This window comes from Amblyomma mixtum, chromosome 10 (genome assembly GCF_055824585.1).
Source record: "Amblyomma mixtum isolate Tamu chromosome 10, ASM5582458v1, whole genome shotgun sequence".
NCBI lineage: Eukaryota > Metazoa > Arthropoda > Arachnida > Ixodida > Ixodidae > Amblyomma > Amblyomma mixtum.
The window spans coordinates 8,459,616-8,486,497 of record NC_143021.1 but is presented as its reverse complement, the minus strand read 5'-3'; the positions used below and the strand labels follow the sequence as shown (position 1 = coordinate 8,486,497).

Below are 26,882 nucleotides of genomic sequence, written 5' to 3'. Positions count from 1 at the left end.
ACAGATTTCATGAAAGAGCATATCGACTTACCCGGACACTCAAGCACCTGACAGATTTCATGAAAGAGCATTTCTTTTTTGTTTACAATGCTTTGGGCATTTAGTGAAAGCAGCCGAAACTGGAAAGAACGTGATTGCTATTCTGCCTGCTCTAATCTCATTTCTGTGTCATCCATTTTTGGAACTAGTTTTCGTGTGTTATGTACATCGTCCCAAATGTACAAGTCGTCACCAACGCAAATCTTATCGTAAACAAGCCAGACCTTTTTGCCGCTATCTTTTTATTCTTTCGCGCTGTTACAAAGTAGACGGCGCTTGCGCAGAGTGTCTCGCAGTAATCATTTTGCAAGGCAATTCTTGATCCTTTCAGTTTGTAAGCATTCTACATAAGGGCTTGTTTTTCAGTGTAATCCTGGAAAAACATAATGACTGGCCTTCCCGTGGGTCTTTTCCCGAGTCTGTGAATAGACCCTTTAGAAAATTCAGCGCCATCTGGTGTGTGGTGCGCAAACCGCGGTACCTCCGCCATTACTTGGGCATACGCCTGCCGGTATGCGCTCGGGCCAGATTGAAAAGTACGGCGCCCGGCGAAGCCACAATAAGCTCAATTTTCTTGTTTCTGTGTCCTAGCCATGTTCCTTGACATTGGCTCTCTGCACCAAGCTATAGTCGCGATGCCGGCATGCTGCTGTGTGCCTTTCCGCAGCCAGCGCGGCGAAGAGACGCGCACGGAAACAAGCTGTGTTTCCAGAGCACGGAGCGCACGCACCGGGTAGCTGTATGTTTCTTTCTTCTCGTCCGTGACCTGTTCGTTTTCACATTAAAATAAATGATGTAAGTATTGAAAGAGCAGCGAAAAGTTCCTTCTAGCGTGTAGCCGCTCCGCTGTATAGTGAGCACAAAAATAAAGGTGCCACCTTCGGCGCACTCGAGGACATGCATTCCGATGCTGGCGACTGTTTTGGCGCGTCACAAAATCAAAACGCAGCTCAAACGCGCTTGTTTTGGATTTTCAAGCATCCGCGTCCATTCATAGAGGGTTCCGTGTGCGCGAAAAAGAGCACGACGATGCGGCGCGGCGAGGAGCGCCGTCGTTCTCTCCGTTAGCATGCAGCAAACGACGGCGACATAGGCGGAGTGCAGCAGCAGCAGCTTTGTGTTTTCGTTCGGTCAGGGCCTATGCACTCTGGCTAAGGCAGGAGACACATGTCCGGCAACACGCTCCGGTCGCCGCTTCCGAACTGCCACACCACAGCAAGCAGGGACACACGCAGCGGCAAGCAATGCTGCGCCGCTCTGCCCAAGCTCCGTCCACAACCGGTGTCGCACTTCGCCGCAGCGCAGCAGTGCCTGAGCGCTGCTTGGCTTGGTGTACCAATATTGCAAGAAAAAACGGCATCGCCTTGTTATCAGAAAGACTGCAAGCTATACTCGAGCGGCGATAAAGCATGCCAGCTGATGTTGCGAGCTTTCGGCAACGGCACCGCTCGCGGGCGCTCCGGGCGAAGAGCTCTGTGGCTGCCTGTCAGCCGTGGTCGTCGCTAGGCCTATAGGCTGCTTCGCGTCGAAGCGGCAGGGGCCGGCGCTTCGGAAGTCGCCTGCACTATGATTGAAGGCCTATTCTTCACTCCGCTTTGCTGTCAACAGCATCATCTCACAATAAAATAATAGTATGGTCAATTTATACGGCGCCTTCAGCAGCGGAGCTAGCGGGAGCCAGTCGAGCAGGACCCCGGCGTCGGGTCAGCGGCAGCTTCGCGGCGGTTCTCGCAACAAATTCGCTCGTACCACAGTTGCCACTTTTAGCAGCAACTCGGTATTGACCAATGACCCAGAAAAATTATATATTTTCTCATTTCCCTATCCTAGGGTTTATTATTTACGTCGAGAACACTCATTAGCTCGTTTTTATGACGCCGGCAGACGGGATCCAGGCTGGCCGGCCGGCAGACTCGGCTTACTTCACGTTCGCACAAGAAAACACAAAACAGCCATGCTACCAGAAAGGATGCTTGCTAGATTCTAGCAACGACAGCATGCCTGTGCTAGAGTGGAGCTTTCGGCAACGCCGGGCGACGAACTGCGCGCTGGTCCCCGACTGCCCTAGTCGTCGCTACGCCTAGATGGTGAACAACTACAACGCGACTGATATTTCGCACCGACGGCTAGCGCACCGGCACTGCTGATCGAGCGCCCGTATCCGGATCCACACGCATTTCGCCCTGCAGTGCGCCTGCTCGCAGTCGAGTCCGGTCCAAGTGTTGTTAGCCCTCCTTTATCGACAGTAGATTCGACCTGCAGGGTGACACGGCAACGCGCACTGTCGACGGATCGCAGTGATACCGGCTTGTAGCTTCGCTGAGAGGTGCGGCCGGACGATAGGAGTCCAAAAGCCTTTCCGAAAATCCGCCCGGAATGACAGTCAGGTCCCTCGACCACTGCAAATTTTCCGCCTGTCAACGGATCGCAGTAATACCGGCTTGTAGCTTCGCTGAGAGGTGCGGCCGGACAATAGGAGTCCAAAAGCCTTTCCGAAAGTCCGCCCGGGATGACAGTCAGGTCCCTCGACCACTGCAAATTTTCCGCCATCGCTTTCACAAACGCAACCAGACATGCCACAAAGTGGAAACTAGTGCAAAGGCTGTGCAGAGCGCTATAGCTGCGCGTCTTCCAGCCAAAGGTGCCCAAAATATGGCGCCCGGCGCCGACGAAAGTTGCTGATGATGATGCCTGCCGAGTTGCCAGACTGAATTTTCTAAAGGGTCTATTCTCGCTACTGAAACACAATTCACCCCCACCTTATCCTCAAATACGTCTTGAATAGCGTTCTCCCGTAGGGTTATTTCAGTTTCATTAGGATGTTCGGTAATCCCAAAAACAATCAAAATCGGACGGCGGCTGCGGTTTTCCAACTCAACCAGTTTTTCATGATGATGTTTAAGTAGGTCATGCGCTGCGGCTGCAACTGCATTTGTTTCTTCATTTTCATGGGTGTTTGCTCGAACCTCGGTCATACTGCATTCCAAGCTGTTCAAACGCTTTTCGAAACAGTGTATTGGTGTCTCCGTGGATTCAAAGCGTACTTTCAATGAAGCGATGCCAGCTCTAATTGTTTGCTGGCGACTCAATATAGACTCAAAGATTTCATCAACAGTCGGTCCCGGATTTTCTTCAATGTCCACATAAGCGAGGAGCTTACAAGAATTTAAACACTCATACCCAATACTTAAACACAGATGTGGGCACGGCAGTACAACAAGAAAACGATCATCACACCGTATTGCGCTGTTATAACTAACCTGTATAAGAAGAATCAGACGCATAGTCAGCGATGTGGGCCCAAGGCTTTCGCCGCGCCATTTCCCCTTGTTTTGTAAAAGAAACACGAAATAAGCTGCATTTTCCTTTGTATTTGTATTTGCATGTGCCCTATCGTTCTGGCTGCATAGATCACTGCCATAAAGTCGGAATTTCTTCTTGCTTTATTGTTTGCCGTCCCCATAGGTCCCCGCATATCGCAGGATTGCTCCGCCTTCCCGGAACCATAGCCGCCATTGAAGACCGTCAACCTCTATAGAATGCCCTAGCTGACATTATATACTTAGAGCTTGACAACTTTTACTTGTTTTTTCGGCGGTGTTTCTAGGTTATGGTAATGTGTTCAGAATTTTCTCAGTTCCTTCTGTGATTTCAATTGGCCTTGGAGGAATCAAGAAATAACATGTGTTTTGAGGAAGATGATCAACAGTCGGAGCAGCAGAGCCGACGCGCGGCGCGAGACGAGAGCGTGAACTGTTCAGGGACCGGACCTGTCTTTGCCCGCTCTAACCGGCCTTCCCAACTGTCAATAAAGGCCGTTACGTCTTGGTGGAGGCTGCGGGATTCCGTCCTGGAGGTACGCAACCGGACCATCGCTGCCCCATGCCTGCCAACGCCAACTAGCCAGCCGGCTCCTCGCCGGAAACCGTTGGTTGCCATAATGCGCTCCGCCAGCTCGACCCTGCCGTCGTCAGCGGCGTGGACGACAACGACGTGGAGAACTGGCTGTCATCTTACGACAGTGTGAGCGCTCATAACCAATGGGACGACAGTATGAAGCTTACCAACGTCATCTTCTACCTGACCGGCGTTGCCCACCTTTGGTACCAGAACCACGAATCGTACTTCACCACTTGGACCGAATTTAAAACCAGCTTCTCCGACATCTTCGGCCATCCAGCAGTAGGCAAACTTCGCGCCGAGCAGCGTCTTCGCGTTCGTGCACAGCAGAGCGGTGAATCAAACACCAGCTACATCGAAGACGTCGTCAATCTCTGCAAGCGTGTCAGTGCGTCCATGGCGGAGGCCGATAAAGTGAAACACATCCTGAAAGGAATCGAAGACGACGCTTACAATATGCTTGTGGTCAAGAAAGTCACCTCTGTCACCGATATATTCGACCACTGCCAAAGCTACGATGAGCTCCGCCGGCAGCGCGTTTTCACTCGGCAGCCGTCTCCACAGACAGACGCTGGCCTCAGCATGACGACAGAAGACAGCTCGCAACTACTCCAGATCAAGCAGTTTGTCCGTGAGGAAGTTGCGCGGCAGCTTTCGCTTCTTCCTACTGTTCCGAGTCCTTCTAACCTAACTCTGACACTTCAGCACGTGATTCGGGTGCAAGTGTCCGAGGCCCTGCCATCGGTTTCCTCTCTGCCTCCCGTCGCTGCGCCATTTACCTACGCTGAAGCAGTCAGGCGTCCCCGCCCAGACACGTTCGTACCAACATCCACCGCAGTCGACCCCATTTCGTCCTGCCCGGCCACCACCGCAACGTTTCCGTCCATGGCGAACACCGGACAACCTACCCATTTTTTATTTATTTATTTATTACAGATACCTGCAGCGCCCAAGGGCATTATTGCAGGGGGGGAAACACAATAACTTCTGCTCATTTGGCCGAAAGATACACGTAATAACAGAAATATAATCACACAACTAATAGATGAGAAAAAACATGCACTGAAGGAAGACAACCACGCTCCAGAAATAAAATAACACTAATGAAATGAAAAAGTCACGCGCAAGACAACTGCGCGTCACGTCACACATCAGATAAAAATGCGCGGAATTGACCTTCCGTGCAGCACTCAGTGACGCCGGCTGGTAGCTTGTTCCACTCATTGATCGTCCGTGGAAAGAACGAGGTTTTATAAACATCTGTGCGACACTTAATCTCTCGGATCTTCCACTGATGATCAACTCGTCTAGAAAAAAAAATGAGGTTGAAGCAGATACCGGTCTTTGTCAATGCTCAGCTTTCCAAAATAGATGCGATGCATGATTTGTAATCTCAAATGTTTCCTATGGTTAGCTAAAGATCCCCAGCCAAGGTGGTTTTTAAGAGACATGACACTAGTTGAGAAGCTGTAATTATTGGACACAAATCTCGCAGCATTATTTTGGACGCGCTCGAGCATATCACATAAGTAAGCAAACTGGGGGTCCCATACAGGACAGGCGTATTCAAGAATTGGTCGGATGTAAGTGAAATACAGGAGTTGTTTGACATTAGACGGTGCTTTTTTGAAATTTCTTTTTAAGATATTAAGCATTCTGCAGGCTTTGGATGTAGTGTACTAGACTTGCCTCGTCCATGTTAGGTTAGATGAAAAATAAACGCCGAGGTACTTGTATTCAAGTACTTTTTGCAAGGGAACATTATGTAGTGAGTAATTTGTTTGTAATGGGTAACGCTTTCGAGTGAAAGAGACAAATTGGCATTTTGTGGCATTCAAAGACATTTGCCATTTTAAGCACCAGGACTGGATGGAATCCAAGTTTCGCTGTAGTTTTAACGCATCAGAGGAATTTTCCACAACAGTGTAAACGACACAATCGTCAGCATAGAGCCGAACTTTGCAGGTAAGATCCAAGACAATATCATTGATATAAATCAGAAAAAGAAGGGGTCCAAGAACAGACCCCTGCGGTACACCTGAGGAAACGTTTACATAATCTGACTGCGAACCATTAATCAAAACACGCTGCATGCGGCCCTGAAGATACGAATGAAGCCAATCGATGACACTGGGGTGCAGACCAAGACAACGTAACTTATGTAACAATAGTAAATGAGGTACAGAGTCGAAGGCTTTCTTAAAATCTAGAAATACGCAATCTATTTGAGAGCCACGGTCAAAGGAAGAAACCAGATCATTACTAAACTCAAGCAACTGAGTAGTACAGGAAAAACCTGACCTAAAGCCATGCTGAACTTCCGTAAAATACCCATGACAGTCAAGGTGTTTTATGACTGCGCTATATATTATGTGCTCCAACGTTTTACAACACACACTCGTTAAAGAAATCGGTCGGTAATTAACAACAGAGCTTTTTGAACCACTCTTATGCACTGGTACCACATTAGCATTTTTCCAGTCATTTGGCAGAGACGCCGACTTAAGTGATGATCGGAACAAGATGACTAAGTAGTAAGATATTTCATTCGCGCAAGACTTTAAAATAAAGTTAGGAACACCATCAGGACCACCGGCAGAAGATGAATTCACATCACTAAGCAATTTTGACACACCTTGGTGAGTAAAAACAAATTCAGACATGGTTTCAGTGACAGATTCACGAGTTAACGGAAGTTCTCCGATGTAGCACATTGGCGCAAAAGAAGACTGAAAAAAAGCATTAAAGCAGCATGCCTTATCACCATCATTAGTAATAACTTCACCATCATGGTCTAAATTCGGTATTCCGACTTGTTCACGTCCATTGTGTTTCAAAAACGTCCACAATTCCTTAGGATTATTACGCAGTTTTGATCCCAAGTCATTTAAAAAGCTATCCTTAAGAGCTTTAATTTCAGTTTTTAGTGTACTGCCAAGAGCCCGAATCGATTGCAATACTGCAGGGCATCGATTTTTTTTGTATGATTCTAGAAGGCGATGTTGTTTCCTGATAAGCTGTCTAGTTTGCCGTGTGATCCACGGTTTGTCGCGGCGGCGCTTTCCGGAAAGGCTTTTAGATGGGATATATTGATCAATTAGGCATTCCAGCTTATTCTTGAATACTTCCCAAAGGGAACTACAATCTAAATTCTGGTTAAGATCAATAAATTCAGGAAGGAAAGACGCAAGTTCGTTCCTCATTGACGTATAGTCTCCCTTATTAAAAAAGAAAACCTTTCGTGATCAACTTTTGAAATTAAATAAGGAAAATGCCGAACATTAGCGACAACACAACTGTGGTCGCTTATTCCCGGTATGACCACAGTGTCACGCACTACTGAAGGCCGGTTGCAGAACAGTAAATCTAACACTGAAGATGAGTGCTCAGTTTCTCGTGTAGGTTCAGTGACGTACTGATATAGGTCATTAGTAGTAATTAATTCATAAAAGGATGAAGATAATGAAGAATGATTCGCACGAAGAGGTTTGTAGTCTACCCATTTGAAATCAGGCATGTTAAAGTCCCCGCCAAAATGAAAGTCATTTTTTAAGCTGAGTATAAATTCAGACAACGAACTGAAAGCGTCAGGGTTGGTAGCGGAAGGAGGACGGTAGACAGAGCCAATAGCCAAATTCTTCCATTGTTTAGGCGAAGATTACGCCATACTGACTCGCAACCATCTAGAGGCGCTGTTATTAACGAAGAGCTAAAACATTGGTCAATAAGTATGAACACCCCCCCCCCCCCCCCCACCATGCAAGTGTCGATCACTACGGTTCGCGTCATAACCGGTGGGAAATACTTCAGAGCTGAGAACGGAATTATCCAGCCATGATTCAGTGCCAATTATAACATGAGGTTTTACAGAGGAAACGAGTAGCAAATTCATCAGTTTTGTTTTTGATACTCCTGCAATTCACGACCAGAGTTATCAATTCAAAATTTGATGACGCCAAGGGCACAGATTGTAAGTTGGGCACGAGCAGCGGAGCGGGCAGTTGCCTCCCTTTCTGTCATTCTCGAAGCTCGACGACACGGTCATGTTCAAAATCATAGACAAAACACTTTTTGTTGCCGAGAAGCTTATCAAATCGTAACTTGGAAGGAAAAGCCAGGTCACGTGCGTATTGTGAAAGCATGAAGCGTGCCTTTCTGACTGCGGGCGTGAAGTCTTCGCGTATGGCATACTTAGTGTCCTTTAGCTTAAAGCCGCACGATAAGATATTGTCTTTGGCTTTATAACTACAAAATTTAACGACAATCGGTCGGTGCTTTCCTAAACCAAAGCGACCTATTCTATGAGCCCTTTCGATGCTTTCAGGTGGAGCATTTTGGTTAAGATAAGACGAGAAGAATTCGCGCACATTTTTTTCAGATTCAGACCAACCCTCTGTTGCGGAATCATTTAGACCTAGAATAAGCAAGTTATTCCTGCGGGACTTATTAGAAACATCTTCAAAACAGGCCTTAAGTTGGGCAACCTCTCTGGTCAAGGCGTCAACACACGATGATGGGTTTGAATCACCAGCCCTTGAGGCCAGCCGTGAGGAATGCAGGTCGTTCTCTAGTGTAGCGATCCTGCCCAGTAAACATTTTAAAGACGTACTTGTAGCGTCCTGCTGCTGTTTAAACATATACAGTTCCTGAAGGAACTGCGACTGGCGAAGTTCCAGTCGTTGTATGGCAGCGTGAATGCCATCAATGGCTTCATTATCCGAATTCATCTCGTGTGTATCGAAACCGGGACGCGTGTTTATTTTTCAGCGCAAGCCCAGCCAGGCCACTGCTCATTGGCTCGCTGTACTGTGCACGTCACTTCCGCTCCAATTAGTACGCAAGCATTAAAAGTAAATGGCTGTTCTAAAGAACTATCTACACAAACGTTTCATATGCATACAAAATATAATGAATCTTTGAGAAACTAGATTTGAACGTTTAGTTTGGTCACGTGACTAGATTGCAATCACGTGACATGACGTGACTTTTGTCAACAGTCAAAATGGCCGCTTTAAAGGTCGTCGCGGCAAGTCACGGTAGAGTGCCACGGTTACAGGTTCTAGAGCACTGTATCACGGTGTTTTCGGGCAGTTGTACGCAAGTGGTTCCAAGACCAGTGCAAGCCGCCTAGCTGGATCCAGGATACTTGCCTCTGAATGGTTAAAGTGCGCCGATTCCAAGGTGCTTTGCAAGCCGCGCGGTTGGATGCTAGATATGCGTATTGCATTCGTAGGACGTACGCGGTGGCGATGTAACGAAGCGTTTGAGGCCGTGTTGCAAGCGTTTATAATTCTTGTGAGTATCACCACGGACAGCGACGAGTAGCAGCTGCTCACCTTGGAGAAAGGAGGCTGCTCATGGTGAATTTCCTGTTCGTGCAGCATAAGCTACACAGCACAGTGACAGTGTCCGAGAAGTGAAAGTGGTTGCGGTCGGAGCAAGTGCTTCTCCGCCGAGGCAGAGAAGTGCGCACGTGCGAAGGCTCACTACGCATGCAGTGTGTTCCGAATGCTGAAATGAATTTGGCGTTGTGCAGCTAGTCGTACTGGTTGCAGTGATCGCGACCGAAGCGAGCGTTGTTATACGCATATCTCTTTTGCAATAACTGTCTGCAGGGAGGAAGCCTGTTTACATATTACAGTGACAACTACTGTGCACTGCTAGGGAAACGCTCGTCCCATCCTGTCTCTTCTCTCGTGATCGTCCTTTTTTGCGCCTTCCCCTGGCCAATTTTTTTTCTATCACAAATGTAAAACCACTGCTTTGTGCTATTTTGAATAACTCACTAATAATTTAAAATATATAACCTTAGCTATTTGAAAAATGTGATTTAGTAATTATGACGGTTGTTAGCAGCTTGTACTGCAGCCTGGCTTGTTCCACTCAGTGTGTTCGACTCGATAGAGGATTCGTGTGCAGTGTGCAAGTTAGCCTGAATGCAACTACTGTGCGCATATATTTATTTATTTGGAACACTGCCAGCCTCTGGTTAAAACTTTAGCAGAGGGGCATTACATGTATCATAATAAAGGATAACATTTCTAAAAGCAGCTGTAAAAAGGACATATTTATATGCCGTGATATTACCTGAAATAGAGGAAAGTTCTCGATGACCACATTATGCATAATAGAGCATTTTATTCGTTTGCCCGAGTGAACGAGTCAGTAGGCACTTTATTAGATCAATTTATTTTAATATTTATTATACCTCAACGGTCCTAAGTGGCAATACCTGAATGGTGAACTTTGACATGGTGAGGCAAGTAGGAGCTTGATGAGTTTGCAACGTACTAATAAGGGAATAATTACTCATTAGCATCCAAGCGCAGCCATACAGCTGCAAAGAAAAGCTTTGTAGCTCTTTTTGTAGCCGTATGGCCGTGCTTGGGTGGATGCCAATGAGTAATGACTGCCTTATTAGAAATCATTTCAACCTTGAGGGATTCGTCTAAAATATTGGACCAACACCGCTCCCATTTCGAGCTCGCCCCATCATATGCTAGCCATCCCGGTTCGCGCACTTGGTAGGGCAACTGCCCCTGTGAGGCAGTAGTCCCGGGTTCCAACCCCAGACTAGGGTAACTTTTCCTCTAACTACTAAGTTTCTGTGGAACCTGAGTAGCTTTCTTTTGTAGCCGTATGGCTACGCTTGGGTGGGTGATAATGAATTACTCCCTTATTACAAACGTTCTCCACACTGGGGGATTCCTCAAAAATATTGGACTTGCATTGTCATTAACTGCATGGATTTCTACAGTGACCAGTTCGAAGGACAAGAGGTTAGCAAGCATAGCCTTGTGAGATGGAAGACCATTCTAGCCTTTCGTGGCAAAAACAAAATTGAATCTTGAAATGCAATGGCATAAGCTAAGGAAGGGACAGTGCTTGTGCAGCTAGTGCAGAAGGAACCATGAGAAGGAAAAGATTAGTTGGTTATGTGACAGTAAAGAGCAAAAAAAACCTGAAGTTTCTACATGAGATGAAGAAATTAGAAGATTCATCTTTAGTGCTGTGACGCTGGAGCTTCTACAATAGTCTGAGAGAATAAAACAAGCAGCTCAGTTCTGAATTCATCCCAGGATCTGAGAAGAATTAGATTTATGCCATGTGGCATAACAATATTCTGCTGATGCCGCACAGGAGTTTTGAATGCAAGCAACATGGAAGACGGTGACATATAAGGACATGCTATGGTGTAAATATCCTGGGCTGTGGGTAGTTGCATAAGTTGTATAAGGTAGTTGTATCAGGAATTGCTCCAAAGCGACCTAAACAGGATTGAAAGCCGGTGTTCCACATGGCTAATGACGCTCAATGTAACAAAATGCAAATACATGCAGGTATCACGCAAGCGCACTAATATCAACTACACGTATTCACTCAGTTCAACCATCCCCACTAAAGCCGAATCATACTGGTATCTTGAAATCCATATCACGAGCAACCTCACTTGGTCCGAGCACATCACGAAGATTGCTGCTGATGCATCGAAAACACTCGGCTTTATCAGACGTCACCTCAGTTGCTCCCCTTCTTCCATTCGCAGCCAAGCCTACAAAACTTTCATCCGTAGCAAACTTGAATTCGCATCCCCAATATGGAACCTACATCAAGCCTACTTAATAGCCAGCCTAGAAGCCGTCCAAAACCGTGCAGCCCGCTTTATTTCCTCCAACTCTGACACCCGCTCTAGCATTACCAAAATAAAATTATCTGCCAACATCGAGCCTCTCGCGCATAGGCGTAAAATTGCCCGTTTATCATTATTGCATAAATTGTACTATTGTTTTCCCTCACTTCGAGACTCCCTTCTGCTCCCTCCCCTCCGAACATCACGCCGTCTTTTCAACTCCATGAGCATCCTAAGACTCCATGGCTCCTCAAACGCATTTAACAAGCCATTTCTGCCTCTTGCCATTGAAGAATGGAATTCACTACTCGAATGTATTGTCACTGAACGCAATGCTCTTAAATTGCACCAATTGCTGTCATTTCACTTGAAATCCCAATGTGGGTAACTGTTGTCTTTGCGTTTTATTTTGATGTTATGATTGTTTGATCTACTACTGCACCTGTCTGCCTGATTTATAAACGTGTATTTCTTTTTTTCTCTTCCCCAAGCAACGAATGTTTCACTGTATTCTTTTTTATCACTGTTTTTTTGACTGTTTCACTGTATATTTTTTTTGACCTAATAATGTCATTACTTGTTTCGATGTTGCCCCCCCCCTATGTTATACCCCTCCAGGGGTCTTTAAGGGTCAATAAATGATGATGATGATGATGATGAAGGATTGTTAGGTGAGACCATGTTACATTGTCAGCCAGTTCGGGTATCCACCGAGATATGTGACAGTTACTACGTCATTTCCTTTCCTCAAAAACCAATTTTTTTTTTCAGTATGCAGTGAATATGCCTTTCTCAGTAAGGCCTTAAGTAGGCAAGATGTAATTATCCTGAAAGTAAAAAAACGTTAGTGCATTCTTAATAACATTAGCAAACAGGCTAGTCGAGAGCATCTGAAATATTGTTCTGAGAACTGAAATACTGTTATTGATTGCAGAGGGCAGACTCCATAGTCGTCAATGAAGGCACGTTAGGAAACACTGAAAGGAAGCTCATATTGTATTTAATAAAACCTCGGGCCCAAGGGCAATGCCTTGGGGACACCCGAGATTACAGGAAAAAAGCAGGACGCGTCAGAATTCGTATGGGAATTCTGTTGACGGCTGGCTGTTAAAGCTTGGAATCAGTTTATAGCAACTGGATTCAAGGTATAGCATGAGAAATTACGCCTAATTTATATAAATGAGGGATTTTATCACACGCTCTTTCAAAGCCCAGAAAAAAAAGCATTAAGGGGGATGTTGCCGTTGAGGGAGAATGAGAGCAAGTTGGCTATCGCAGGAATGCTTTCTAAAGCCTTGCCAATTTGGATGAAACAACTTAATTGGTCATAACATTATAGTAGCACCACAAGAGTATAAATTATGTTTACAATGGGGCGCACATGCCAACGGCACAAATTGGGTCATAGGTGGTGGGTGATGATTGGCAACACATACAGGGGCTAAGCTATGATGAGAAAGGAGGCTATCTTCATGGCATGCACAAGATATATGTGCACACTGTGTCCTGTCCAGCTGTTGCATTCTCCAAGATTCACAGGGCTTAAGTGTGCTGTCGGGTAAACTGCTGGAAAGACGGCATGTCGACGATGTACTAAGGATGAGAATGACAGAACAAGAATGGCTACTGGGTGCGGTGGTGGTGATGTTCTTTCCTGTCGTCTTTGTTCTTTGTAGTTTCACTAGCTCCAGAGGCCTTGTTTTCCTATCCGCTGTTTCAAAGTGGTGTCAGGTAAAGCCAATTGTTACTCTACAACCACCAAACTGCTGTCCCATACTTTAATCAGCTTTCATAATTTGCAATGGCAAATTTACTTCATAAGTCGTCTAGGCAAATAACACAGCTGAATAACTTGTGTCATCATCAGGACTAAAAATAACTATAATTTCATTTATACAGTCATGCCTCGTTAATACAGACCCCATTATGGATTCAAATTATGGACAGTATTTCTGGGGGCAAAACTTTTTCAATGCACTCACACCTCAATAACATGAAAACTCGCTCATAACACAGTGGACAGAGTGAAAATAAATACAGCTCTTTGTCGCATAATTGTGCAGAGTGCAAAGACTGTTAAGACTTCTTGAATTTGAGTAGATAAGTCAAGCACAGCCTGAATCATATGCTTTTTTACACACCGTAATTGCCATCATACTGCTTGTCGCACTGTGTGCAGAGAGTTTTGTGTTAACCCATGAACTGCCAGGCCCAGCGACTCCTCCTGCTCAAACACTTTCTGGATGCCAAAGCACTTCTTTTTCTGCTGTCAAAAGCATTGTCAGTGCTCGGCGACTCACATCCTGGCTCAGATTACTCATTGCACAAAATAAATTAAGCTGCTTAACAATAAAGAACAGAGTCGCAAGCTTCCATTATAGGCTCACAGATGCCTCTCCGCAGCCCACAATGCTATAGCACTTTTTAAACGGAGTGCACCATGTCACAACCTAAACCGAGAACTACTCCTCTGGCTCAGCCCACCATCATGCAGAGAAGTTTGTGTTGTCACCAATTCTTCATGCAAATATTTTTGCAGACATAAGTCCACACAGCAGGCAGGAAGTAAAAAAAAAACGACGCTCCACAAGAGACCACTGCACTACACACCGATGTTTTCGCACGTCGTAACCCGAGCATCCATAATCACAAAATGTACTGCATGAAGCAGCAACACGCCGAAGAATGGCGACGCTGTTGTTGTCGCGGAAGAAAACAGTTCGACGGCCGCGCAGCCAGCAGGATCGCGTCACGTCGCACACACAGCAGTTTCGAAGCACAGTACCTACACGAAGCGCGATCAAAATCGGTGATGGATACGTAACAGAAACAACGTCGTATAACAACGCTCGCTTCGGTTGCAATCACTGCAACCAGTACGACTAGCTGCAGAACGCCAAGTTCATTTCAGCATTCGGAAAACACTGCGTGCGTAGTGAGCCTTCGCACGTGCGCACTTCTCTGCCTCGGCGGAGAAGCACTAGCTCCGACCGCAATCACTTTCACTTCTCGGACACTGTCACTGTGCTGTGTAGCTTATGCACGCACAGGAAATTCACCATGAGCGGCCTCCTTTCTCCAAGGTGAGCAGCTGTTACTCGTCGCTGTCCGTGGTGATACTCACAGGAATTAGAAACGCTTGCAACACGGCCACAAACGCTTCGTGACATCGCCACTGCGTAGGTCCTACGTCGGTTTGAAGATACGCATATCTAGCATCTAACCGCGCGGCTTACATAGCACTTTGGAATCGGCGCACTTTAACCATTCAGAGGCAAGTATCCTGGATTCAACTAGGCGGCTTGCACTAGCCTTGGAACTACTTGCTTACAACTGCCCGAAAACCACGCCGAAAACACCGAGACACCGAGCGGCCATTTTGACTGTTGACAAAAAGTGACGTCATATCACGTGATCGCGCTCTTGGGCGTCGTCTGCTCGTGTGCGCCTTGTCACGTGACCAAACTAAACGTTGAAATCTAGTTTCTCAAAGATTTATTATATTTTGTATGCATACGAAACGTTTGTGTAGATAGTTTTGTAGAACAGCCATTTACTTTTAATGCTTGCGTACTGATCGGAGCGGAAGTGACGTGCACAGTACAGCGAGTCAATGAGCAGTGGCCTGGCTGGGCTTGCGCTGAAAAATAAACACGCAACCGAGACCGGGGTTGCTCTCCACATCACCGCATAGAAGCAGTAAAAGTTTACATAAAAGACCCCGACCATACTTCAACTTAACAAGACACTTTTTCATAACACACAGCAAGTTGTCGGGGCACGACACCGCAATAATACATCGATTGGAACTACAATAGCATGCAGCGGGAGACCGGTAACTAACCTGGGCGAAAAACAGTGGTAAGCGCATGGCCGATGCGATGTCGCGCCCCAGCTGGCCGGCTTGCAACTGGCGAATAAATATCCGCCCCTCAGGAGATAGTGCTGCTAGTGCGTCCTTGTTGCCAGATCAGCAGTGTGGTCGAAGCCAAACTGGGAGGCAGATGCGCAGGTGGCAGGCAGCAGCTTGTCATCGAGGCATCGTCAGCAGCAGTCGAGCTGAGGTTGAACTCGACAGGCGCATGCTTCGGTGCTTTATCCAACGACGATATATACACGGACGACCAAGAAAAAAGGGCGTGGGACAGGACCTGGGCGAAAAACAGTGGTAAGCGCATGGCCGATGCGATGTCGCGCCCCCATCGTTATGCCCATTGTTATGCCCCATTGTTATGCATGCGGCATTCCTGGCCACGTGATGCGTCACTGCCGCCGTCAAGTGCTGTCCCCTGCTGCCGATACCGACCCTCGAGGTTACGCCTACGTCCCTCCCCAGCCTTTTCACCAACTTCGCCTTCTGACACCACTGGTTCCTCTGATCTCAGCCCCTCTATTCGCCGCCATTCTCCATCTCCGCGTCGCCGCTCGGTTTCCCCGATGCGCCGTCGTCCCTCTTCCCCTTCGGAAAACTAGTGCCCGCCGTTCCGGAAACAAGAACTGCGTGCTTGTCGCCAAACTCTAGACCTCGACTTTCTCCGGCCAATTTGATCACGGTTTCTGTGGAGGGCACCGATGCTTTCGCGCTTGTTGACACCAGTGCTGCTGTATCGGTACTGAGCGAGAAATTGTGCCGCCAGTTACGAAAAGTGATGACTCCGCTATATAGTTGTATGCTTCGCGCCGCTCATTCGCAACTTATCGCGCCTTTGGGGGCATGTACAGCCCGAGTTACTATCCAGGACGTTCTGTACATTGTTGAATCCATCGTCTTCCCATCGCCTCATGATGTCATCTTAGGCTGGGACTTTCTCTCCCAACATGACGCAGTCATCGACTGCACTCGTTCCGAAGTCGCCCTTATTCCCTTCGGCGCCGACTCGGTGGACACTTCCAATAACTTGCGCTCCATGCTGACTGTGGCTGATGACGTCATGATCCCGCCGTGCTCTGCTGTGCTCGTGTCTGTTCATTGCGACTCTGCATCCAACGGCCCTGTCATCTTCATCCCGTCAGATTCCTTCGCTTCTCGCCACTGTCTACCCCTGCATTCGCCGTGCTTACCGTCTCAGCCGGCTGCAGCGCCTTGCCCCTGATGAATCCATTCCTGTGCCCCTCCACTCTTCTTCGCGGTGAATGCTTGGGATGTGCACAGCCTTTCGCCTCCGTCGTCGCCTGGGACCCTTCTGACGATGACTCCTGCCGCCTGCAAGTGTCTTCACTTACTTCTTCCCCACCCGCTCCCGAGGCCGTCTTCGCGGGCTCAATCGACGCGAATCTTTCGCCACCGGAGAAGACCCAGCTTGTGGCCCTGCTAGATAAGTTTCGGTCATCGTTTGACTTCTCTCACCACCGTTTGGGCAGCACCTCAGCTGTTACCCATCGGATCGACACTGGCGTCCATTAGCCGTTGCGCGAACGCCCATATCGCGTCTCGGCCACCGACCGCCAGGTTATCGACGCCCAGGTGAATGACATGCTGCAGTGTGGAGTCATACAATCATCGCAGAGTCCTTGGGCTTCTCCCGTTGTCCTTGTAACCAAGAAAGACGGCTCTATCCGCTTTTGCGTTGACTACCGGCGCCTCGACAAAATCGTCCGCAAAGACGCGTCTATCCGCTGCGCCGCATCGATGACGCACTTGACTGCCTGCAGGGAGCTGAATTCTTTTCATCGTTAGATCTACATTCGGGGTATTGGCAAGTCCCGATGGCCGACGCTGACCGCCCAAAGACAGCCTTTGTGACGCCTGACGGGCTATATGAATTCAACGTCATGCCCTTCGGGCTATGCAATGCCCCTGCCACTTTTGAGCGAATGATGGACACTATACTGCGCGGCCTGAAATGGAAAACCGCTTATGTTACTTGGAGGATATCGTTGCTTTCTCCCCAGATTTCAAGACGCACCTCGTTCGCCTGAAGCACGTTTTGAGATGCCTCGCGGCAGCCGGGCTTCAACTCAATTTAAAGAAATGTCGAATACAAGGGGGGTACTGCGCACAAAAAGACAAGGACAAGAAGATAACACAACAAGCGCAGACTCGCGACTGTGTTATCTTGTTGTGTTATCTTCTTGTCCTTGCCTTTTTGTGCGCAGTACCCCCCTTGTATTCACCATGATTGACCGACTAGCCCAACAACGTACGCTTTTAAAGAAATGTCGCTTTTCCGCTCGCAAGTTGACAATTTTGGGCCACGTCGTGTCAAAATAGGGTCTCCTTCCTGACCCAGCAAAGCTTCGTGTTGTCTCTGAGTTCCCGAAGCCCTCTACGATGAAGGAACTACGCAGTTTCATCGGCTTATGCTCTTCGACGCTTTATCCGAAATTTCGCTTCTATCATCGCACCTCTGACTTCCCTTCTTCGTGGCAGTAGCGACCTATCAAGCTGGAGTCCTGCCTGTGACAAAGCGTTCATCACGTGGCGCCGTCTACTTACCTCTCCGCCCATACTGCGCCACTTTGACCCTGCTTCTCCAACTGAAATCCACACAGATGCCAGTGGCGTTGGTATCGGTGCTGTTCTTGCTCAACGCAAACCGGGGTATGCGGAGTATGTTGTTGCATACGCGAGCCGCACCCTGACGAAGCCAGAGAAAAACTACTCAGTCACAGAAAAAGAGTGCTTGGCAATTGTTTGGGCGATCGGGAAATTTCGGCCTTACGTATACGGCCGGCCTTTCGAGGTCGTCACGGACCATCATTCCCTATGTTGGCTGTCCTCCCTAAAAGACCCAAATGGCTGCCTCGACCGATGGGCCTTACGCCTTCAAGAGTACGATATTCGTGTGATCTATCGCTCTGGCAGGAAGCATAACGACGCCGACGCTTTGTCTCGTTCACCTCTAGCCAATGAATGTGCCTCTCCTCCCGCTATCGATTGCGCCCCGTGAAATCCCCAATAGAAAGTATAAATAAAAATGAATTAAATGCTTTTTCTACTTTTATAAATGACGTTGGTAATGTGGTTACCCCAGGAACACATATATGCTTGTTCGCTGATGATCGTTTCGTATTTTGTCAAATTTTGTCTACTGGGGATCAAAAGGAATTTGATCTTAATCTAAAAATCTGCTTGAATGGTGCAATGAGTTTGCTATAGTTGTTAACGCTGCAAAAATAGTTTAGCTCCAAATAACACATAAAAATAATCCACTAAACCGCGCGTATACTCTTAGACCACCACTAAAGCAGGTTAACAGATACAAATATTTAGGTGTAACAATAACAAAGAATTGTTCCTAGAATTCGCATAAAGAAAGCATATATTCGTCCGCGTTTACACAACTAGCTTTGCTGAGGCATAAACTTAGAAATTTAGCATAAACCATTGAAATATACCACATACATCGGGACAAAGCTCCGATATGCTTCGGTAGTAGGGGATGCATGTACTAAACATAACGTTAACAAAATCGAGAGGGTTCAGAGGAAAGCTGTTCGGTTTATTTACGCAAAGTTTAAAATCATCGAGCCTCCCCCTCGGCTTATAGTGGCTGATACTATTGAATCACTTGAAGCGCGAAACTTTATTCTTCGCTTCACCAGAAGTTAACTTTGGAGCCTGCTGAGTACTTACACCCTTTATCCACCCGAGATACCCGGCGTCATCATATTCACTCACTAAGCCACATTTACCGAAAGCTGACTGTTTTAAGCTTTCGTTTTTTTTTCAGCGGTAAAAATACGACCGGAATCATGTTATTCAATCTTCCTAGTTTAGTAACACTTGTTACTTTTTTCACAAGGGTCTGCAGTGCGTACTGATGAAACAAAGAATGTTACAATAAAAGATGTAGTACATCATCAGCTGAAACGTGGCAGGGGCATAATGTAGCCCAAACGAAATCAAGTAGAATTCGTACAGCCCGTCAGGCGTTTGGCAAGGTCAGCGGTGGCCATTGAGACTTTCCAATACGCGGAACGTAGGTATAAAGATGATAAAAATTTATCTTCTTGCGGACAGTGAAGGATGTCATCAATTTGGGGCAGGGGTAGATAGCTTTGCGGGTTATCTCGTTGAGCGCTGGCAGTAGACGCAAAAGCAGGCAGCGGCGTCTTTAATGACGAAAAAGACTGCGATGTTTGAATCACGCCGCGCCGCAGCATGTCATTCATCTGTTCGTTGATTACCTGACATTCGACCCCCGGAACACGACATAGTGGTTGGCGTAACGCCAAACGGGACCGGTGTCGATCTGATTGGTGACAGCCGATGTTCTGCCCAAACGGTGGTGGTAGAAGTCAAATGAGAGAGGAACGGTCTAGTAGAATAAGAACCTTAATCTTTTACGTCGGTGCAACAATAACGTCGGTGAAGTTTGTGAAGACGTCCACGCGTGCTGGGTCTATAGAGGGACGTCAAGGAGTAAGTGAATGAAGCCACTGCGAGGGGACAGGAGTCATCGTGCTAATGGTGACTAATGACCACGCAGGCAATAAGCTGGACAAGACCAAGATGATTCACCACGAAGCGTAAAGATGCATAGTAATAGAATTGAGGGACAGGCAGACAGGCAGACACAATGACAGACAGACGGACGGACGGACGGACGGACGGACGGACGGGCGGGCGGACAGACAGATATATTCGGCATCATGCGTGCACAAAGTCAGTGCAAAACACCACAGAAGTGAAGCTTGGGGAAGCCTGTGTTCACTCTAAGTACAGGCTACTGAATTTGAATTAACACAACGATTTAGCATTGCAACGATTAACACACATTATAAACGTAACACTTACAAGCATAGGACAGAATTCAATTTACCAGAGTAATATGAAATCGGAACACAAAACATAAGACAGTTCAGCAAAAATGATACAAAAACCAGAGTACATAATAAGCAGCCTGCAAGTTTTCCACATAAAAATATAAATGTTGGTAACTAACGAATCATATTAACAATGTCCAGTTGAGCAATGATTAACATAACATAACAAAAAGTACTTGAATATAAGTACCTCGGCGTTTATTTTTCATCTAACCTAACATGGACGAGGCAAGTTGAGTACACTACAACCCAAAGCCTACAGAATGCTTAATTTCTTAATAAGAAATTTCAATAAAGCACCGTCTAATGTCAAAAAACTCCTGTATTTCACTTACATCCGACCAATTTCTGAATATGCCTGCCCTGTATGGGACCCCCAGTTTGCTTACTTATGTCATATGCTCGAGCGCGTCCAAAATAATGCTGCGAGATTTGTATCCAATAATTACAGCTTTTCAACTAGAGTCACGTCTCTTAAAAACCACCTTGGCTGGGGATCTTTAGCTAACCGTCGGAAACATTTGAGATTACAAATTATGCTTCGCATCTATTTTGGAAAGCTGAGCACTGAGAAAGACCGGTATCTGCTTCAACCTCACTTTTTTTCTAGACGAGTTGATCATCAGTGGAAGATCCGAGAGATTAAGTGTCGCACAGATGTGTACAGAACCTCATTCTTTCCACGGACGACCAATGAGTTGAACAGGCTACCAGCCGGCGTCACTGAGTGCTGCACGGAAGGTCAATTCCGCGCATTCTTATCTGATGTATGACGTGGCGCGCAGTTGTCTTGCGCGTGTCTTTTTCATTTCATTAGTGTTATTTTATTTGTGGAGCGTGGTTGTCTTCCTTCAGTGCATGCTTTTCCTCATCTATTGGTTGCGTGATTGTATTTCTGTTATTATGTGTACTTTCAGTCAAATGAGCAGAAGTTATTGTGTTCCCCCTCTGCAATAATGCCCTCGGACGCTGCAGGTATCTGTAATAAATAAATAAATAGATTATAGTCTGTAGTTTAGTGACTTGGTCCCGCAGTTCGGGTTTTTGTAACATGCCATGTTTCATCATTATCCCCTGTGCGGTACACGTTAGGATATCTTGTGAGGCTGGATATCTCTTGAATCAAACTGCTCACCTGTTTCTTGTGCTTCCTAATTATCGCTTAAAAACTAAATGATTGTGAATGGAGTTCTTGGTGGTTATGCGAACGCTGCTAAGATGTGGTTGTGTGTAGCTCGAAGCTGCGCGTAAGAAATCGCACGAATAGCCTTCTTTTAGGGACATTAGTTGTGTAGGAACTACCCCAAAACAGGTGTCAATACTTATTATGCGATATAGTGAATGGCACATCAGCACTTCAATCGCTTGGGACAAAAACAAGCATAGTCTCTCCAGTATGCTAACACTTCGCGCAACTTTTTTTAGTTTCATGTCAGGTGTTCATAAAATATAACTCCAAGGCACTGTGTACAGGGAACAAGTTAAATTTCCGAAGTACTAATAACAAGGCACCGTTAGTTTTGTCGTCTTTATTTTTTCCTTGCAATAAGATGCCTTTAGTTTTATTGTTATTAATTGTAATTGCGTTGCTTCTTTTATGTAATTTACTGAGGGCATATTCGCAGCGTAATACCAGATCATATATATTAGATGTAAAAAAATAGGCCGGCACCATCAGCGTAAATAATAAATTTAACAGTAGCGTCAATGACAGCGAGGTCATTAATATACTCGTAGATATTAAGCAGTAAGGGCTCAAGTGTACTACTTTTTAGAATCAGAGAATTAATTTCCATAATTTTAGAGGCGGGAGGTTTGATGACAACCCTCTGGAGGCGATATTGAAGACACGCTTAAGAAAAATTTAGAAATAATCCTGTAAACCATAGGGTTTTTTTCTTTATTAATGTTTCGTTTTATTGCTATTATATGCTTAAGAAAAGTCAACGAAGATACCCAGAATAATGCTGTTGAATGCTTTAGAAAAGTCAGCGATAATACCTAGGAATAAAACATTGTTATCTATGTGCTTCAAGATTGGTTCTTTTTGGGTTAAACATGCCAACTCTGCCGAGCGACCTTCACGGCATCTAAATTGAGATTTTGTCAGCATCTTATGTTTCTCACAGAAAGTAGCCATTTTCTCGTAAACCTTTCATCCCTTTTGAAAAAAAACTGGAGGTATACATTCTGGGCGATAGTTATCGCCAGTTTTGACACTTAGTTTCGCTAGTTGCACTGCTTCAGGAAATATCCCTTCCGCAAAGCAGATATAATAGATGTGTTCAAAGACAAGAGCTATAATATTCTTACGTGACGGCAAGCCGATGATGACAGCACTACGTGGCATATGGCGATGGAATGATTTAACGCCGGCGGGCCTAGCGCTAACGTTCTGTGCCGCGGCACTGCTCACTTTGTGGTCTTCGAGTCCCTGACACTACACGGGGCCACTGAGAGACCGTCATGATGGCGCGAACTAGAAGAACGGCAGTGAAGATGAAATACAGGACGTGATGATGGGCGTGACAGGAGGGATGAACGGAGACAAAAGGTGCAGGGCATGCCGCCACGATGAAAGAGATGAGCAGATGATGATCCCTGAGCGCTGCTCCCAGAAGCTTCCGGGCTACAGGTAACCTTGAGCCTACGGCCGAGGTCTATGGGCGCACCAGTCCGTAGGATCAGTTCGCCATGTCTTGTGGTCGGGGCGGAGGACCGGGCGGCGGCGAACGGCAAGGTCGGTTCTGGTCGAGCGGGCTGACGCACAGCCAGGCGGCGTGGACCAGGAGCACAAGACCGGCGACCATCTCAGAAGCAGCACGCCGAAGCTCCAAGACAAGCATGGCGATGATTCCCCAGCACTCCACCCAATGTTACGGGACTGCAAGACGATGAAGACATCGATATATGATATATGGCGATTGCATGACTGAATGGCGGTGGGCCAGCGCGAGCGCTCCGTGCCGCGCCACTGCCCCCTTTGTCGTCTTCTAGTATGTTACAATGCGAATAAAGTATTTAACGGGTCCAATTTTTCACCGACGGAATCTCGGGATCTCCTATTTCGGAACATTACAAACGTGCTTTGGATTTCATCAGCACTTAGGAATGCGCTATCACAATTGGTATCTCCGAGATAACGTAATCTACTTGAATCATGGGGACTGTGTGCTGAAGTAGCGAAAAAGTAATTAAACGAGTTAGCAAGAGATTTTCCTCACATTAAGAGAGCATCGAGACTTATGTGATGGGTATCGCGCTCCAGCTAGATGTGAGTGTAAGCGCGGCGACAAGCTGGGGTAGATGTTGCGAGAAGCGGATGGGATGAGAACGACTTGGCTATTAGAGTCGCAGGAAACAGAGGTCAGCACATCAGGACACGGCGGAACCAAGGTGTCGTGAGCCACAGTCAGTTTCGCGCACGTGCAGTAGATACGTCCTAGGAGAAAGACCCACTTTAAAATGACGTCGCGAGAGCACGATGAAAAGACGATAAATTCAATGATGTACGGAGTGTCATGAGTACTGACTCTGGCCTAATGTGCTCCCAGTGGCTGAATAAGTTGTGAATTAGCGGCACAACGCTAAAACCCATATAGCGGTGCCGTCACTTTTCGCACATTCCAGCGCAGTTCCTCGCTCAAGACTGACACAGCAGCGCCGGTACCAACAAGGCCCAAACTATTGTTGCCCTTCACTGACGCCTGAATCACATTCGACGCAGATAGTTGAACACTTGAAATGTTCTGCGAAAATCTTCTTCTTGGCTCTAAAACAGCGGTCACTATTATTAGGGTGGCGAAGTGGGCAGACAGCGCATCGGCAGAACAGACTGGCGACGCGGGGATGGGAAAGTGGCGAACAGACGGCCGAATATGGGGTAAGTCTAGCTTCTCTGGTGGTCAGGCACAGGGAAAGGGCTTGGGGGGTTTTTAGGCTTAAGATCGAGGGTCGGCATCGCCAATAGGCGACAAGATGCGTCGGCAATTTCGAAGGCATAGCCGGTAGAGAGGTTGTCCAGTGTTGGCTATGGGTGCAAATGTAAGGGTGGTGGTCGTGGAGGAGCAAACAGGGTCGGCCGCGTGGGAGACCGAAACGGAACAAACGCTACTTCTCGGGGTGGCCGGGCGGGTTCGCTGTAGGAAAGTGGCGCAGGAACGGGGTGCTGGCAGAAAAGAGACTGCAGGGCCTCGGACATTTGCTCTCGAATCACATTCTGCATTGTGGAGCCAGGTCAGATGGCTTACTTCGAACAGAATGAACGCGAGAAAACTGTCTAGTAATTTACAAAGAAACTGCTTGATCAGGAGTATGAGCGAGCTCTGCTCGTTTCTCACAGCTTGGGTCATAAGCAGCTCGGGCGGCGCAGAGGTCGACCGAGTTAGCGCCGCTCGAACATAGCTCTGGCAAAGATTGAAATGTGGTTGATAGAGCTGAGGCCCTTGGCGACAAGTGTGTGAAAAACGTCGTGCGCGATGCCTTTGACCCCATGATTTTATCAACCTTCGTCATGGAATCACTGACGCGTTAGCAGAAGTTGAAAGCTTTTACAAACCTGCATCAAGATTGGTGTTCTGTACCCAGGCGCTGCTCCACGCGAAGGTTTGAAGGCTTGAAGGTTTATTAAAACAAAATACAAATGAGTTGTAACATTCATAAAAAAGTACAGTAGGAAGTCCCAAAGTGAATACTGTCTGGGGGACCTCCAGAGCATGACAAGGCAAACGAACCAGTCGGTAAAGCTCGTCTTGAAGACGGACCAGGTGAGGATGTGGGATTCGTAGTTCTCCTACCGGAGGTAGTCAAAACCGGTTAAATTGAAGGTGACATTCGCGAACGTCATGCTGTTGTCGCTCAGGTAACTGAGCTTACCCCTTCGGCCGAGCACAGGCACTCGTGCTCGTCGGGGGTGTTCTTGCTGCTGAAGATCGCAGGGTCGCACTGTCGGACGGCACCAGGGCAGGTAGCGAAGGTCTGGCTGGCCAGCTTCAGTCTGTAATTGTGCAGCTGCGAGCAAAAGAAAACAAGCTTCATCGACAGGAGACGCTCGATTGAGAGGGTTCAACAGGGCGGGGCTCGAACAGTTTGCGCTCTTGCCTCACGCTGTGCGTCGGCGGTGCGGCTACAGCGGATGATCATCTTTCTCTTTACTGTTTATGTATTCGTTCACTCTTGCAATAGATGAATGACGAAATTAAAGGAGAAATCTCTCAACGCAAAGTGTGTCCGGTGCAGGAGCATCACGGCTTCCGACGAGACGGACGTGTTTCTCGCGTGGAACCCAATCACACACATGTCCGGGTTCCTGTTCACGATGCTGGGTGTCTGCGTCGGTTCCACGTGCGTCATCGTGTCGCCCGCCCTCACGTTCAACCAGTTCATCGACGTTTGCACCAAATACCAGGTGGGACCAGACACTTTTCTTTGCACATTCACTTCACTCATGCCGAATGTTCATTAAGACGCACCGGAAGAAACTGTACCTCTTAAATCATCTCCTAAAATGGAATCTCCAGGCATGCAAAAGACTGCTCTGCTGCGTAACGCTCGACCTGTAATTACACAAGGCGCTTAAAAGAAGCAGACGACGACGAAAATTCAAGTGTTATGGGCACTGACAGCTGCGGCCGACAGAAACTACTTTTTGTACTTTTCTGTACCTGCGTCACCTTTCTCGTATGTCGGGAAAAATTCTAACTTTCAAGTCTCATTGCAAAGCTCAACAGAGGAGTTGCTGCGCGAACTAATTATCAGAAAACCAGTTCTCGCGCCGCCTTTGTATTGTATGCACCTGCCCATGCTGCGATGCCAATCACTATCTTTCTCTCTCTCTCTCTAATATATATATATATATATATATATATATATATAAGCAATCAAGGGAAGAGAATGAGGGGCTTGTTGTAACATCAGTAAGAAATGAAACGCGAACAAGACAGCTGAGCCAGGAACCGCAAAATAAGAAGTTCTTAGGCAGAGCAAGCTAAGTGCTCGCTGAGCGTAGAGTCACTTCGAAAGCTCTAAGACTCTTCTACAGAAGTGTTAATCAACCTCGCTTGTATTTGCTCTCCAGGAGCTAATATGTTGGTGTGTTAGTGTTGCTACCTCAGTTTTCTTGTTCGAGTTTCATTCATTGCTGATAGTACATTTAAGAAAAGCCAACAGCCAAAGAAACCAAGGACACAGGGGATTTTTCGTGTTTATTTATTTTGTACTGTTGATCAAAAGAGAATATTGCTGAATATGTTATCGCTTGAAGATAATTGATTAGAAAAACAAGAAAAAACAACCACATGCCACCGGTGGGAACCAAACCCCCGACCTCGGAACTACGCGTCCGGTGCTCTATCAACTGAGCCACGGCGACGGTTGTCAGATCTTCTGCTTTTGGGGGTATTTGTGTTTACAAGCGAAAAAACCTTGACAGTGTTCATATATATATATATACATACATAAGGAAAGAGTTGAAGTACACTTCTTAGAGAAACATTTATTTACCGACGGTTTCGGACGGTGGACCGTCCTTCACACATACATGCGC

At 46.8% G+C, this 26,882-nt stretch overlaps 1 protein-coding gene and 1 pseudogene across 1 annotated transcript in view; one reads left to right on the top strand and one right to left on the bottom strand.

Moving 5' to 3' along the window:
* The window catches only part of LOC149325087 (putative 4-coumarate--CoA ligase 2), a 136,321-nt gene that overhangs the window by 76,195 nt on the left and 33,244 nt on the right, over positions 1 to 26,882 (top strand). The window contains exon 6 of the mRNA XM_089562569.1: positions 25,577 to 25,745. Coding sequence (XP_089418695.1) covers positions 25,577 to 25,745 — 169 coding nt within the window. The remainder of the gene's footprint in view (positions 1 to 25,576; positions 25,746 to 26,882) is intronic.
* On the bottom strand, positions 138 to 25,480 carry LOC149325088 (uncharacterized; annotated as a pseudogene).